At 38.8% G+C, this 13,742-nt stretch overlaps 1 protein-coding gene across 3 annotated transcripts; it reads left to right on the forward strand.

The window, feature by feature from the left end:
* The first annotated feature begins 1,009 nt into the window (after nucleotides 1-1,009).
* On the forward strand, nucleotides 1,010-13,242 carry LOC145439618 (centrosomal protein of 57 kDa-like). Of its 3 annotated transcripts, none has more exons than XM_080317126.1 (14): nucleotides 1,010-1,221; nucleotides 1,346-1,458; nucleotides 1,670-1,702; nucleotides 2,711-2,924; nucleotides 4,051-4,228; nucleotides 5,885-5,951; nucleotides 6,017-6,106; nucleotides 6,618-6,762; nucleotides 7,442-7,548; nucleotides 8,105-8,223; nucleotides 8,784-8,954; nucleotides 10,203-10,384; nucleotides 11,021-11,155; nucleotides 12,134-13,242. In XM_080317126.1, exons 1-14 carry the CDS (start codon nucleotides 1,083-1,085, stop codon nucleotides 12,241-12,243), a joined length of 1,803 nt encoding a protein of 600 aa, XP_080173252.1. In that variant the 5' UTR covers nucleotides 1,010-1,082; the 3' UTR covers nucleotides 12,244-13,242. The 3 variants fall into 3 exon arrangements, with proteins under 3 accessions (XP_080173252.1, XP_080173251.1, XP_080173253.1); XM_080317125.1 differs by having other exon boundaries at nucleotides 1,011-1,221; nucleotides 4,048-4,228; XM_080317127.1 differs by lacking the exon at nucleotides 1,670-1,702 and having other exon boundaries at nucleotides 1,011-1,221; nucleotides 4,048-4,228.
* The last annotated feature ends 500 nt before the right edge of the window (nucleotides 13,243-13,742 follow it).

Here is a 13,742-nt window from a genome sequence, read left to right on the forward strand (position 1 = left end):
ATACCATGGCTTGGACTCGACCCTCTGCTCGCTGACTGGACTTGGACTTGACTCGGTGGTGAACTGAAAATGACTCAACTTGACTCGAGTCAAAACTGAAAAAGTGAGATTGACTTATAACTCGGAGCGTTGTGACTTAGTTACAGCCCTGTGGTAACTGTAACCCTATTATTGGGTGACGTGGACACTGGACAGTTATGGACACGAAACTGCCGCTGTGGAAGCTGAGCTTTGTTTACAATATTTGCGCCATCTGGTGACTACTACAGTTTTTAAAAGAAAAATTGTCGTTACAGACGGATTGTTTGGTTTGGTCTTGTACTACACCGCACGGTGTTTTATTTTCGTAGGTGGTAGGCGTGGGAATAAAAGTATTTAGGTAAAATGGTTCGAATTCTGGCCGGTCCAGACCTGGTTCAGGATCAGAATACTAGCTAGGCCTTTACAAATTCAATGCGGTAGCTCAGTTGAAAGCCATATTGCGTACATGGTAGCTGACTAGCTGGTAGGCCTACCAGGCTACCATGAGTGAGACTGACTGAGTGAGTGATATTTTTTGATTTTAATAAAATCAAAATACCACAAGATTGCGATATAATGAAAAGATAGAAAGGCGTCGAAACGTCTTGCTGATATGGGTATCTTACCGGGGATCCTTGTGAATGTATCCAAAACAAAGACGTTTTTAGGTAAAAGACGACATAAAATTTAAAGTGTCGGGTTCAATGTCAAATTTTAGAGGTTGTGTACCTCCATAAATTGACTCTTTCCGACAATATGGACAAGGCTTGCTTGTAATACTCCTTGGTGCTCAGCACTTCAGAGAGGATATAAATGAAGAAATGGTGGTGCTGAGCTGCTGACTCTGTAACCTAACCGTTTGCCTCATGGCGTATTTAAGGACATATTACCTGCAAATTCGATGTATATTGTATACTGTTAGGAAGTGAGCTAATTTCCGTGCATCCAAAGCATAAGGCCGATCCCTATTTACATGATTTTGGTAAAATCTTTTTATTTATGGCCTACTATTTTATATTTCGACAGTTCTGTGGTACCGTATTGTATGTTGCGTATTGAAAATGGCAACATCCACTTTGTTTGATGACCCGTCAATTCCGTCTTTTCACGAATATCCTACCAGACGACCTTTTCTCAATGCTGAGCTCACAAGGAAACCGGATAAACCAATAAAATCTTATCCAGAAAGCAACGCACAGGGTATGTAGATATTATATTTAACGTCACTCTTATTGCAAACAGTTCTTTTTGGCAATTTGAAATACTTGAATACGGTACATCTTGTGCTTCGTAAAGAATTTTGATCTACCATATTCGTTTTCAGCTGTGCTATCGGCACTGAAAGGATTGCAAGATAAAATACGAAAACTAGAATTGGAAAGAGCTCAGGCCGAAAAGAACCTGAAATCCCTCGCCACCGAAACTGACCTCTACAAGGTGAGCAATTTTTTTCCTACTTCTGTGTACCTAAACTAGGCATTGCAGTCAATAATTTATCTCTCGAAATGTTTGGTGATATGATTGTTGATATACAATATTCTTTCCAATTCTCTACTACTTGCTGACGATTACGCTTGACGAGTGTTAGCCGAAAATATTGTTTTTTTCAATGTGGTTATATTATATAATTTTTCTGATTTCACATCAGGATGAAAGGTTTCCAAGAGACAAGATGGATAAGGTTGATTTTGACTTCGCTGAATGTTAAACTGCGTAGTGATGCAATGTAGTGTAGAGAAGAGAAGAGTGTTGGAAATATCTACGTTGGTTTGCCTTAAGCGTTCAAGATTGATGAAACTATTGCAATTGAATACACTCTTCAATTGTATATTGAAGTTCTGTACCTCCAAGAAGCTCTTTGAATCTATTGCAGAACATGTTTTTGAAGGAACTAGTCCAACAAATTTCAAGACCAGGGAGTTGTCAGAAAATATTTTATGCTATTATAATTACGTAATACAACAGAACTGTCTGATAAAGTTTCCTGTAAATTTCTCTATGATTGCATGAGTTTATTTGTTAGCCTACATTGAAAAATATTTCTCAACCAGTAGCCTATGTAGGGTTATCCATCGTAAAATTTTCAGAAAATTTATAGTTGTGAATGGTGTTGATGCATGTTGTAGTTTACGTAGCTAACATTAGTTTGTGTGACCTTGGTGGAAATTATAAAATTCTAACTAGGCCCATTGGTGTAATATATCCTAGCTAGAGTAATTAGATTCAGAGTTGTAAATGGGAATGCGTATCAACCACTATGAATGGATCTTTTGTTGATTACTCTATTGTTACATTGCGATACCTTAATCTGTTCTTGGTTCCTATTATCCATTTCCCCATTCATTAATTGTCTTGTAACCCTCTGTTTTCGGTGGAATTTTTCAGCTGTTTAATTGCAAACATTGGGATTCTTATTAGTTTTTAACAAATTAGTTTGATAAAACAGCTTTGGATGTTGGTTGTTTTCATTACCATGGAAACAAACATAATAACGTAAAGTAGACATATCTAGCTATGCTTGAATTGTATTCATTCAAGATTCAGATTCTTATGTAGCCTAATCCTTATTCATGACTTGATAACAACACCAAATCATAGAAATATTCAATAACTATGTGATGACTCAGGAATAGCTGAACAAACTACCGCTATTTGAATTGATTTTATACTCAATGTTAATGTTTTGTAGGAGCTGTTAGCTTCTCGCAGCCCTGATAAGAACCAATCGCCAGACTCGCTAAGATCAACTGCACCGAGAGAAAAATCAACGGCATACAATCCAGCGATCACCAATCCAAAGTCAGCTTCACATGTTACTCCTAATAATGGATCCAGTAGGAAGACAAGATTTGCTTCTCCGGCTGCTCCTTTATCGCACAATTACTCATCGAGGGGTGCAGAAGGTTAGATTGAAATGAACTAATGTAATGTTGTGTTCGTAGTATGCCCAGCGTTATTGATTCCGGTTGTTCATTAAATATTGAAGAGGTTTTCCTGATAATTCATGACATCTCTCATGCTCTAGTAGGCCTGTTCTACGTTTAATGACTCTTGACGGTACAGAACTTCAATGTACAAATGAATGGTATATTCATATTGAAAAAACGGATATCTTTCGCTGACACTCGTCAGATGTAGTCTTCTTCACTAGTTCCTGACAATTACACCTGGCAGGTGTCAGCCGAAAATATTCGGGTTCATTTCAATAGGAATATACTATTCAAAGTGAGATATACCCGTCACACCTAGATTAAGTAGATTAACACTCATGTACACTCTATAATTGTTGCTATGAAGGTCACCATCAACTTCAGCAATGACAATTATTGCTATCTGAGTAATGATTGCTAAAATCAATAACTAGTTAGCCCTCTAGTTTACCGGACCACGACCTGACATATCGATCTCGCCTTCCACCTTTTTTTTGTCACCTGTCCCTCTATATTATCTTCTTCTACTTTTCGTTCAATGTGCATTAGGGCTCTTCAAAAATGATTTTTTCTCTCAAATCGTACTGGCTACTTGATAAAATTGTTCGGTTACCTAATTTAAGTCCACACACCAAATTTGGTTCAATTCCAACCAGTAGCCGCATTGCTACAGGAGAAGAAAGTTTCTATTTATTATATAAAAATAAATAGCAAAAAATTTGAAAATTTTCTGTTCACCCCATGAAAGTGTTATCCCTCCTTTTCTACATCGCCTAGGCCAGATGGGTGTCTGATTTCGAAGACTACTCCAAGTAGTTTCGACACCTTCCTATCTTTCATTGTATCGCAGTCTTGTGGTGTATTGAAATGATTGAAAATTAGTGAATTTACTTAAGTTTTAAATGAGCTGAAAGAGCATGAAAACAACAGTTTCTTGTATTCTAGTGAAAACAAATTGCTATGGAAATTAGGTTACACTGTGATTTTTTGTATATTTAGTAAAGCATTGAATGGCATTCCTTCCTATTCGGATTGATCCTAGTAATTCCACATAGCCCGTAAAATTGTGTGCACCTAATTTTGTGTTGTCCGGCAGAAGTTGAACACCAGCTTCGCGGGGCCGACACAAGGTGTAACATACTGGAACGGCAGTTGGAGAATATGAGAAAAATGGTGCAAAGCGCGGAAAAGGAGAGAAGCGAGGCGTTGGAACGGCAAATAGCGCTCGAAAAAGATCGGGGCAGGATAACAGCGCAGCATAGGGAAGCGCAAGAAAAGTGAGTTTTCACTCGGGATAATACTTCGATTCAATTAGAATTTTGCCAGCATTAGTGCTGGTGCCGTGAATTTGAAAATATTGTCGGTAATCTCGTGCTGAGCAACAAGGAAATCCGTTATTGGTGCAATTCATCATAACTGTATTATATTTGGGTTCGAATAATATCATCGATGATGCTGTAATTTGGCGGTTTAAACAATTTAAATGTTCGTTTATTTGAATTGAAGGTGACGTGTAAGCGAATTTGTTAATTAATCACTTTATACGTGATCTGACAACGTCAGAATATTTGATATCACTCTCAGCAGTATGTGATGTACCGGTATCGGCAATAGTGTCATGTTGGCCAAGATCAGTATCGAAAAACATTCACATCCCATTTTTTAGTAGATATGTTCTGAAATGTCAGTTTCTTTCCGTTTTATAGCCCTTGTTGATTTGATAAAATGATTATTCATCAAAACAATCAATAGTGTAAAGAGTAGATTATTTTGATTCCTTGAAAATACCAATCTTTGTTTATCTTCCTTGCACGACTTGCGTCCATTTATTTTCTTCGATTTTTACATATTTTTCGGGGAAATTATCGCCAGTGCCGTGCTCTATTCAAGAAATCCCAGATTCAATCCTTCCCGCTGTGTTCTCTGATCATCATTTAATAATCGATCGCCAACCCATTCAAAGTCTTAACTCCTTACCGATCTAGTAGGGAATTACTTTCTCTGCAAGCAACCGCACGGCGGTCTTGAGCAAACTTGTGTAAGTTTGTTAACTAGGATATTTATGGGTGCCGGCTTTATTGTGATTGATGGGCTTGGTCAATAGTGTAACGGGCCTAATAGCCATGTGAAGTGTGTTTGATTTAACCCAATCAAACAGCGTTCCTTCAACCAGCCTTCGACAACTAGAAGATTTCCAGCTATTACCGATTGAATTAAAATTATGACTACACGGTATTTTTTCGAAATTAGATTACAATTAGAATTATAGCTGCACAGGTTTTTCGAAACTAGATTGGAATTAAATTAGAATTACTGAATTCGGGAAAATGCGGACAGCAAGCTTGGTTCATGTCACACTATACCAGTGGGCTCTCAAACTTTTTTTAGACACGCCCCCCCCCTTCATGATAGTGAAAAGTTTCACACCCCCTATCGTCATATCACAAAATGCGACCACAATGCTGGCAATCCCAACGGATAGTTTGATGGCATGGAAGGTTACGACTGTTGATGAGAGAATTCTCAAATGTGAAATTCAGACTTAGGCTACATGAAGCAATAAATATGAATTTGAGGAAAATCGCGCCGGGTGCAAAAAATTTTTTCAGTTGACCGCAACTTCGCGCCCCTCAGTTTAAGAACCACGGCACTTTACAGTCCTGTAGCATTTAAAAAAAATTAGATTAAAATTGAAACTCAGGCATAGAAACATTTCACAAACTAGATTAGAATTAAATTATTGGCATTTCGCTCGAATTAGGCTAATTAGACACCTTGAATTATCTAGTTGTCCAAATCTGCCTTCAACAACAGTTTTTTTGCCCAATTTACCAAAATGAAACGAAAATATGTGCTGGCGCATAGACTTTTCAACTGACATTTGTCGTCCCTGATACAAACTTTGAATTTTCTTCTTTCAATCGACGCGTCAGGCTTGCCAAGCTCTCAGAAGTGGAAGACCAGTACAGGGATCTGGCTCAGGAGAAAGCCGCTACTGAGGTCCGTAGATTGTTTTGACGTGGGCACTTTTACATACATTAACACCTCGAGCTGTTTTTCCTCAGACCCGCATCATGGATTTGGAAGAGAAGCTGAAATTGGAAGAACACCAGAAGAAATTACTGGCCGATAAGGCTGCGCTTCTACAAACCGAGGTCAGAGATCAAGGAAACTTGACGGTTCTTTGTAACATGTTTGAAGAACTAGTGATGTAATGGCACTGTATGTATGAAAGCCTACTACCTTGACCTGATGCATATTATGTTACATAGAGGGATGTGGTGAGATCTAAGATCATTTACATATCAGATTTGTGCTCTAAGAAGTATCATTATATGTAGAAGATTGGAATTGACCATTAGATTATATTGTTATAATATAGTGAGCTTGTTGATTTTTGTAAATTATGACATAAGTTCGTGGGCCTGTGTTTGATAAATATAGAATAGCCTACATTCAGTGATGATGAAATATACTGTGGTTAAAAATTTCTAGGGTATTTGCACTATTCGTTGTTCCAAACATCTTGAATATTATTACAATTGCAATGATTTTTTGCATGTTTAACAAACACAGCGTATTTTCCTAATTCAGGCTGGAAATCCATACTTTGGTTACCTACTACCATAATGAATGGTTGACTCAGTCTTTTGAATCTTCACTCAGGCCGAAAGCAACCGAATATTGCTACAAACGCAAATCTCTCCGCGCAAGAATGAAGAATCGGGAGAAAACAATCAAAATACCGACAAGAAGAAAACGACGACAAAAAAGAAGAAAACACGGCCGAAATCAGTGACTTCTACAAAAAGTATGCCTAATCGATATTTATATCAAAAATTTGATAGGGGTTCAACCTGACTCGAATCAACATCACCCTGACTCCGGCAAAATTGACCGCTATCATGTGGTACAGGATCTGATTTGGACAATTAGATAATTCTAGTTGTCGAATTAAAACAAAATGCCGGTCATCTAATTCTAATCTAATTTGCAATATGTTCGTATGCTCTAATTTTAATTCTAATTTTCTGTTTTTTCTGAAAATGCTACAGGAGAACTGTATAGTGCGAAACGGGGCAAGGTCGATGTGCATATATTTGCAATTATCATCCTCATGATAATGAAATCAGAATTGACATGAAATGAATTTGGTTTTTGTTGAATTTCTTTTGCGAATTCAGTGATTCTCATTGTAATCTAATTTGGAAAAAATGTGTAGCTATAATTCTAATTCTAGTGTAATTCGAAAAAAAACTGAAAATGTTCTATTTGTCCAACTGGCTATGCAATAGGCAATTAAGTACCCGTACGATCGTATCTTGTTCAATTCTTTGAAGTGCCGGTAATTTTCAAAAGATGCTAACCAGGAAAAGCTACTGTGAAAAATCGAAGTACCACCACTGGTCTTACCCCATGTTGCACACATCATCGTTTCTGCGCACCCGAATAAAATCACGTGCTACGTTTGAATTTTATTTCTCTTGCAGCAAAAAATTCTACTCAAAAGAAAGCACTCACCCCTACTATCACCAGGCAGGCCGCGCAACCACACTACAGGCTGCATTTGGGGGATGTTCCGTTCGTGGCTGGAACGGTAATAAGATGACTTTTTCTCCTAAATTTGCTCTTCAATATGAACCATAGTGCTAATTAGTTTAGATTGTTGATACATTTCAAGTTTTATTTCTGTTACAATTGAAAATTTCTTCACCTTTGTATTACCACAATGCTTTATCAGGTACTTTTTTCATAGCCGCTGACTGCCTATGATATTGGGTCGCTTTCTACACAGATACTTGTCTATCACGGGGGCGTAAAACTATTTTCATCACAAGTCATAAAGTAATGACTTTGCGTATTAAGTCAGTTATTAAAGGGACACCGCGCTCTAAATATCTGGTCTCAAATTGAAGATAGAAGTGTGACAAATTTTCAGCAGCAGTCATTTTCTTTGGAAAGTCGCCGTATTCGGACTGCACCTAAAATATGTTCTCAAGAAACGTACCATTGCAATCTATTTTGGTAAAGAAATTGAACGCCGCCAAATTTCACACTTCACATCATAGCGTGAGCTCAGTGTTCCTTGAACATAACCTGGTCCAAGTTTATCTCGACTTGGTTCCAATTTTTTTTTCGACCTTGCATTACAGAACGCCGGAAGCAGTCACGCTGTGGCCGCAAACCTTCAAAAAGTTCTATTCGACCTGAAGCAACATAATCCAATCTACTGCAACGACATCGTAGTCAGTGACGTGAGGATGGAAGACAGGTATACCTTGATTTACCATTATTATCAGCTGTGAAATAAGTGACATGGGGCTAGCGCTAGACAGTTCATGTTTCCTTTTTTGCCTGTAATACCCAGTAGTACTTTAGTATTGTAGTAGGACACTATAATCAGCTTGCTGTTACAAGATAAATGCCAAAGCAGTTGAACATAAATCTATATTCTCTATACTAGAATCTTAGAAATGTTGCTGACTGGTGACTGCTATAGTGATTGAATAGCATATTCATATTGAAATGAACCCGAATATTACCGGCTGACACTCGTCAGGGGTAAACGTCAGCAACTAGTCGAGAATTCAAAGGAGCATCGTATATCAACAATTGCATCACAAAATATGACGTCACCAGCATGAAATCTCGAATTCGAGAGCGTTCAATGTACTCTTTTTAGAAAATATTCGGGTTCATTTCAATACGAATATACTATTCAATTGTATATTGAAGTTCTGTGCCTCCAAGAAGCCATTTCTACCATAATGCGTGATGCAACTACTGGAATTCTTCATAGGTCCAGATTTCGTTAAAATAAAGGTTTTTCAGGGATCTTGAAAACGACCGACCGACGAGAGGCCGGCGACCGGCGACTGCCCCGACTCGGAGAACGTCCAAGACAAAAACCAAGCGGACGCTCTCACCACCTCCCTCGGACACGGAGCAGGACCTTTCGGAATTGCTCGTAGCTCTTCAGGACGAGTTTGGCAAAATGACCTTGTGAGCCAATTTCGAGTCTAGCGTATTTTCTTATCCACGTCGAAAAGCGCTCCCCATGACCATCGCCAATTAATGTTACCCGCAAACACGTAATAATTTATTGTGTTTGGCGTGATCATCAACCGTGTTCTAAACCCCATCACTGATCTTACGACGCCCAACCTAACCAATGGTTCTTGAAAACATTACAAACCTGGCGAAGCCTTTAGCAAACCTCAAATTTTTTATTTCAAGAAACAAAAATCTGCTGCATACACCTCTAACACAATCAACGAGTTTCACCGAGAACGCATCCGATGATCGTGTGAAATGCCGTAAATTTTTTCGATGTTAATGGAGAACACTGATTAGTAGGGCGATTTTTTTTGACATGTCAAATTTTGTCAAAATTGTAGCGTTAGGTCAAAATCTGCCAAAATTATTTACAAAAAATTTGATCTCTGCATTTCGTTTGTATCGTAGATTTTGCACTATGTGAACTTATCATTTGATATCTTACAGCTTGTAGCCTACTTTATAGGCCTACCGTTGTAGACGGCCCATTGTGTGTCCATCGTGAATCATAAACAGTCAAATGAAACAAATACGTTGGCATGGTGTTATGGTCAATAATGCACCACAATATCCTTACTGAAGTAAGACTGCTCGGGCATTGCATGGTTTTTATATCGTGAAGCGTATGATGAAAAATTGTGATGTAGAGGGCACTGTCAGAATAAAGCAACACGCTGTGTCGCCAGCAGTGTACGCACAACTTCAGTGCTGTCAGCCAACAACTGCTGCTGTTGAACGTTCTTTCTCCGTTCTTGGCAAGCTGCTTAGTAAGGGCAGACACGTTCTACCCGAGAATGTAGGAAAGTATCTTTCGTTGTACTACAACAAATTTTAATTTTTTTCTACCATAATATGTGATGTAACTACTGGAATTCTTCATAGGGCCAGATTTCGTTGAAATACTAGTTTTTTCAGGTTAGAATTTGTCAGTTTTGCAGCCAAAAACGTTTTTTCATGCCAAATTACTTCGTAATGACAAACAGTTCCAACCTGAAACGAAGATAAGTAGTACAATTTGAACAATATGTGGGAAAACAAAATTTTGATTCCATTTTCAGGTAAAGAAATCACCCTACTGATTAGTGATATTCATGGTAAGCACTTTTCGACGGGGATTCGAAAGCACCCTAGACCCTGAATTTCATGCTGCCGCGTAGTTTCGGTGTGTGATAAGTGCGCAACGTTACAATTTAGTGAGCACCAAGTACTCGTGAAGCAGATCGGGGAGGCTGACGACACAAATTTCAAGAGAGACTTGGAAAACGAACTGGAATCGTTGGTGACCAAGATGGAGAGAAAGGGCGACCAGATTTCGACGGTGCGACGTCACCGGGCTGTTTTAGAAGCCGCCAGAAAGCAGGCGCCTTCGGAAAACGGTAATATTCCTGGTGAAATTACTACACCACTGATGTTTTAGCTCTGGTCACAGTAGAGCAGGGGTCTCCGAATGAGTCGCTCGTGGTTGCAGTAGCAAATATTTAAATTAGAAATTTGAAAGTCGAAGCCAGGGTTGTGACCAAGTCACAAGCTCTGAGTCACAATTCAATCTCACTTTTATAGTTATGACTCGAGTCATTTTTAACTCATCACCGAGTTCAAGTCAGCGAGCAGAGTCATAGTATTAGGACTCGAGTCCAAGTCATTGTGTTAGCGGCTCAGTTTCCAGTGAAATTCTTGGTTAACCCACTTTTTATAACTCCGTTTGGTGATATCGAATGGTTCACATTCATAATATACTATTTTTCCTCACTTTTAGCAGTGTCTTGTCGCATTTTCCAGTACCAGTACCAATAGACGAAATTACAATGAAATGTCGGTCTTGGCCGGCTGAGTCTCGGGTCATACGACTTGGTTCGAGTCATTCGCAACGACTGGAGTACAAGTCGAGTCAATACACGATTGATTCGAGTCATTTCGGTATTTTGAGTGACTCTAGTCGTTACAACTCTGGGCAACACCTTTTGCCTCTGTAAGTTGATCGTTTCTTAATTTTTTCCCGCTCTTACATTCAGCACGTGCGCCACCTCCACAACATCCCACGACAAGGTCGAGATCAGCGTCTGGTCTGAGGAAACAGCCGCAACCGTCTTGCGCCAACAGGCGCGGATGCAACGCAAAGTCCTATTCCGCGTCTTCGTCCCCTGCCGGTGAGCAACGCTATTGATAGTCATTTTTGCTTCGTTGTGAGTGGGTATATGAAGATTCCATTTTAGCAATTGACACCCTTGGAGATTTGCATTGATGGATACTGCTGCCCGTAGACGCATGACCAATGAGCATGCGACATTTGAACATGTGGGCTAAGTTAGGGTTAGGCAGGAATATCTAGACTCTATATATCTGTGTGGTTAAGGGTAAGGGCAGAGATGTTCAGTAACTATCCAATACTTTTTGAAGTACTCCAACTATGTTTTGTTTACTTGCACTATTTACTCGGGAGGTTATGATTTAAGTCTACTTTTACTGTAAAGTTTTGGCAAAAGCAGGCCTCGAATACTTACGTTTTTACTCGCTTGGAAAGTACTGCTTGCACTACCATAGGGTTACCATACATCCCCTTTTAAAAGGATTTGTCCTCTTTTTTTGACTTTTTTGGAAGTGTCCTCGGAGGACGCCCAAATGACCTCTTTTTTCAGAATTTTGGTTGAATATAGGGCAAAATTCGACTGAGATACAGTGAATCAGCACTGAAATAACGCCCCGGCGGCTATTTCGGGAGCCGAGCCGAGAACGAAGTGGGAAAAACTTACCGTTTTTTCAGGATTTTCCTCCGGCATTGCAAGTCTGAAAATTTTGAAAAGGTGTCCTCTTTTCAGATTTCCAAAATATGGTAACCCTGAACTACCCCAATGACTACTTTCAACCCTTCTGGATAAGGGTTAATTTAGGGATTAGGGCAAGTTTTGGAGTTGTTTGGAGCTGTTACAGAACTAAACAATCGAATCTTGTGCGCAAAGCACGCCGAATTTCTGAAATATTTACGAATACATACGCACTGCTATAGCCAGAAACTGGTTAGATTGCCGCGGTCACCCATAAAGAATATTTATAAGACTACTATGTAGCAACCCATACGTTTGTGGTATAAAAGATAGACCGATACTATCAATTGCGTTATTTGACAGCTTCCGGAAAGTTCCCAGGCGCCGAAGCGCACCGGAACCGATTAGCTTTTCTCCGCGACATGAAAACGGTTCAATCTGCGCTTCGTAAGAACGACGTGTGCTGGGACTGATGCTTCGTCTTCTTCCCAAATTGCTGCTATTATTCAGTTTTATGTGAATATAAAGTGTTAGTGTTACTCCTAATGTCAATTGCCTTCCCATGTTAAGATGTTTGCTAGGGCTGTTCAAAAATAATTTTATTTTTCAAATTTTACTGGCTACTTCATAAAATTGTGAGATTACCTAAAAAGAAACACTGCGCATGAAATTTTGTTCAATTTCAACTTGTAATAACGTTGATATGACCAACAAATATGCTTCAATTCCAACCCTTAGAAGCAAAGTCATCGGAATAGAGAATTTTAGATGTAATAAATAGTATTACGTTGGATAATTCTCCATTTCGTGAAATAATTTACTATTTCTTTCAAATCCAAAAATATATACCCAATAACTTCGTTTCTGTTGGTTGGAATTGAGCCGAATTTGTAATGCATGGTTTTATGGCTATCCTAACAATTTCGTTGAGTAGCCGGTGAAATTTGAATTTCTACTCTCGTAACAATGTTCCACATGTTGGAATGGAGCCAAATTTGATGGTCAGCGTTTTTTAGGCAAGTAAACGATTTTATCAAGTAGCCAGCAAAATTTGAGAAAAGAAGTTATTTTTTAACAGCCCTAATGTTTACGCATCTTGTGTTTTGTAATGGAAATTGTATCTATGCCTTTCGTTCGTTCAGCTCGTAAGCTGGACAAATGCACTGTAACAGTTTGTTATGGCTGTAATGTGGTCTGCGTAATAACCTGGATTAGTGTTTGCACATGGACCGGGATACTCCAAGATCAAGAATGGCACACTCGTTTTTGCACTTTGTCGTCCACGGAAGCTTTTTCTTTCAACACAAGTCGTCCATTGACTCTTGAGTATGTTTTTGTAGCGCCCTACCACAACGTCATCGTTCACTTTGTAGCTCATGCTCGTAGATGCAATAGTTGGAATTTTACGAAAGAATATATATTCTCGGTAATGGTGTAACTTGCATTTTTCAATAAATGTTTATTTAGACTTACTCCTGCTGAATGCATAGTATGACAGAAACAGGTTACAGATGTTTTTAGTCTGGCTAGTGCAGAGCTTGATTCATAATGATGCATACCGCAACTATCCTACAGCATAAGCATTCGTCCACATCATGGGATGAAAATGCTAGTATTGATATAGAAATGCGATACTAATCCTCTGTTAACTCGAAGAGCCCGTTTTAGAAAACATGGTATATGGCGCAGTCCCCCATATTATAAGGCCCGTAGTTTAGTCGAAGAGCAATATGGAGAAGTCGTATAGGAGACGGTGTAAACACATTCCACGATTAATGAACTTTTATAAAAAATATGATCAAAAAAATGCCATATTGTGTAGCTTTATTTCCGGAAGTTGAAGGCATTACTGCACTTTCTTCTATACTTCAACATGTACGTTCCCCAGACAAAAAAATGACACTAATTAGAACTAAAAGTATGATACTGGGAATTGAAAGAGAAATATAAATACTACTTCTAAAAGCGGAAA

This window comes from Botryllus schlosseri, chromosome 5, assembly GCF_051294905.1.
Source record: "Botryllus schlosseri isolate E-star chromosome 5, Bs_hap1, whole genome shotgun sequence".
NCBI classification, from domain to species: domain Eukaryota; kingdom Metazoa; phylum Chordata; class Ascidiacea; order Stolidobranchia; family Styelidae; genus Botryllus; species Botryllus schlosseri.

What these genes read in the sequence shown, in the direction of transcription:
- LOC145439618 (XM_080317125.1), top strand. Translation starts at nt 1,083, where the DNA reads ATGGCAACATCCACTTTGTTTGATGACCCGTCAATTCCGTCTTTTCAC. An exon ending in CTCATCGAGGGGTGCAGAAG is followed by an intron (nt 2,925 to 4,047) that starts GTTAGATTGAAA and finishes GTTGTCCGGCAG; the next exon opens with AAGTTGAACACCAGCTTCGC. An exon ending in ATCAGTGACTTCTACAAAAA is followed by an intron (nt 6,763 to 7,441) that starts GTATGCCTAATC and finishes TTTCTCTTGCAG; the next exon opens with CAAAAAATTCTACTCAAAAG.